General features: G+C 33.6%; 1 protein-coding gene across 1 annotated transcript; it reads left to right on the forward strand.

The window, feature by feature from the left end:
• Nucleotides 1–362: 362 nt before the first annotated feature.
• On the forward strand, nucleotides 363–1,949 carry LOC120282769. The gene is made up of 3 exons (XM_039289616.1): nucleotides 363–477; nucleotides 1,200–1,743; nucleotides 1,829–1,949. Exons 1-3 carry the CDS (start codon nucleotides 363–365, stop codon nucleotides 1,947–1,949), a joined length of 780 nt encoding a protein of 259 aa, XP_039145550.1.
• The last annotated feature ends 786 nt before the right edge of the window (nucleotides 1,950–2,735 follow it).

Here is a 2,735-nt window from a genome sequence, read left to right on the forward strand (position 1 = left end):
ATAAAAGTGTATAGCCAAATGAGCAATAAGGTAATAAATGTGATACTAGGCTTGTTAAGGGAGGCTTTTCCCACTAGCACAATTCCTACATCTTATTATGAGGCAACAAAAAAATTTTTGAGAGACTTGGGACTTAATTATGTGCCGATTCATGCATGTAAATATGATTGTGCTTTATTTTGGCATGAGTTCAAAGATAGACAAAGTTGTCCTGTGTGTTATACATCAAGATGGAAATATAATGACAAGAAAATTCCCTGGAAAGTTTTGCGGTATTTTCCTATAAAACCCAGGACTCAAAAGACTGTTTATGTCTAAGAAAAGCAGTGAAGATATGTGGTGGCATGAAGAAAAACGCATTGATGATGATACTCTGCGGCATCCAGCAGATGGAGATGCGTGGAAAGCATTTGATAATGAGAATGAATGGTTTTGCTAATGATCCACGTAATATTAGGCTTGGACTAGCAGCTGATGGTTTTAACCCTTTTTGGAATGATGAGTTACGTCTATAGCATGTGGCCTATTATGATTATGCCATATAACCTTCCTCCTTGGAAATGTATGAAAGATCCATTTATAATGATGTCATTGCTTATTCCTGGAAAAAACTCTCCTGGAAAAGATATTGATATTTATATGAGACCATTGATAGATGAGTTGAAAGATTTATGGGAAACTGGCGTGTGGACTTATGATGCTTACAAGAATGAATATTTTTCGGATGCATCTTTGCAATTTTTGTGGACTATAAATGACTTCCCGACTTATGGGGATTTATACGGGTGGAGTACAAAAGGGTATTTGGCATGTCCTATTTGCAATAACGAAACTCCTCATCGAAAGTTAAGGAACAAGATTTGTTACATGTATCATCGTCGTTTTTTGCCTCAAGATCATGCTTGGAGAAGAAGCAAATTGTTTGATGGTAAAAGCGGAAAATAGGCCAAGACCTAAGGAGTTATCTAGGATTGATTTGGTACAACAATTAGAGATTGTGAAAGACATCAATTTTTGGAAAACATCCAAATAATAAAAAAAGAAAAGCGAACCCCCTCTTGAGTTGAATTGGACTAAAAAGAGCATATTCTTTGAGTTGCCTTATTGGGAGACATTAAAGTTACGACACAATCTTGATGTTATGCATATAGAGAGAAACATTTGTGATAATATTTTAGGCACAATATTAAATATTGAAGGGAAGCCGAAGGATACAATAACTGCAAGATTAGATTTAGAAGATTTGAACATAAAGAAAGAATTGCACTTGAAAAGGTTGCCAGACGGTTCTTACTTGATGCCTCAGGCATGCTACACCTTATCAAAAGATGAAAGAATGGAGTTTTGTGATTTTTTAAAAGCAGTGAAGTTTCCAGATGGGTTTGCATCAAATATCTCAAGATGTGTAAATTCTAATGATAGTCAGATCTCAGGATTGAAGAGCCATGATTGCCATATTATTTTGCAAAGGCTACTTCCGGTTGTTATTCGAAAGTTTGTTCCAAAAGATATCTTTCAAGCATTGGATGAGTTAGCCAATTTCTTCAAGCGATTATGCTGTAAGACATTAAAGAAAGAGGCTGTGAAGGGTTTACAAGATGATATTGTCATTATTTTGTGTAAGCTTGAGAAAATCTTTCCACCAGCTTTTTTTGATGTGATGGTGCACTTGGCGATACACTTGCCACGTGAGGCTATGCTTGGAGGACCTGTGCATTATAGATGGATGTATCCCATAGAGAGGTTATACTTTATTTGCTAAATTAAATTTTAAATTTTGTGACCAAGGTATTTGAAGAGCTAATTAAATTATTTTGCTAATTGCTAGGTTCTTGGCCAAACTTAAGGCATATGTGCGAAATAAAGCTCGCCCAGAAGGTTGTATTGCAGAGACATACATTTCTAATGAATGCTTAATGTTCTATTCTATGTATCTTCTTTGGGATTGAGACTAAATTTAACGGGAAGAGAAAACTTTGATCGAGAGAAAAAAGCAGATTAGCCAAGGATTATTAATTTTTTCAAGAAGTGTCCAGCCCTTTGGTGGATCAAAATATGAGGTCTTATCAGATCAAGAGTTTGAGATGATTCAGTGGTATATATTAAACAATTGTGAACTTGTCGAACCATTTTTTGAGTAAGTCTTTCTTGTACATATTTACATTATTCATTTTCACATAGAAATTGCTTAAATTTTTTTGACTTTTTTTATTCTAGGAAACACAAAATGGAGCTTGAGTTGCTAAAGTACATTATTTGTTGAAGAAAGGCATAAAAAGCAAATTTCCATTAGTGGTTTAAAAAAATTTGTAAGTATAGTTTTTGAAATCAATGATGATATAAATTGATAAGTAATTTTATTGAATTTTTTTCTTTTTTATTTTTAATTATAGGTTACATCATTGCGAAAGCAAGGTTTGCAATGAATATCATATGGATTCTTTTTTTTAGCTTGTGGTGCAGATAGGCGTGTTAGAAAGTGCACAAGGTGCATCATTAATGGAAATTTCATACAAAAGAGCATGATTTTCATTTGAGAAGTCAAAATAGCATTGTCATAGTCGAAGGAATGCATGAAGAGGAGGACATTAAATTTTATGGTGTTTAGATTGATATTATTCAATTAGATTATATAATAGGATGTGAGGTTGTCATGGTTAAGTGTAATTGGTTTGACCTTGATGGTCGGAAAAGAAGAATTCATAAATAAGGTAATTTAGTAAGCATTAATGTTA

The sequence above is a fragment of the Dioscorea cayenensis genome, chromosome 18 (genome assembly GCF_009730915.1).
Source record: "Dioscorea cayenensis subsp. rotundata cultivar TDr96_F1 chromosome 18, TDr96_F1_v2_PseudoChromosome.rev07_lg8_w22 25.fasta, whole genome shotgun sequence".
NCBI lineage: Eukaryota > Viridiplantae > Streptophyta > Magnoliopsida > Dioscoreales > Dioscoreaceae > Dioscorea > Dioscorea cayenensis.

Coding starts and splice junctions, on each gene's coding strand:
- LOC120282769 (XM_039289616.1), top strand. CDS start 363: ATGATGATACTCTGCGGCATCCAGCAGATGGAGATGCGTGGAAAGCAT. Junction 478..1,199: donor GCTTGGACTAGCAGCTGATG/GTTTTAACCCTT, acceptor TAAATATTGAAG/GGAAGCCGAAGGATACAATA. Junction 1,744..1,828: donor TGGATGTATCCCATAGAGAG/GTTATACTTTAT, acceptor GCTAATTGCTAG/GTTCTTGGCCAAACTTAAGG.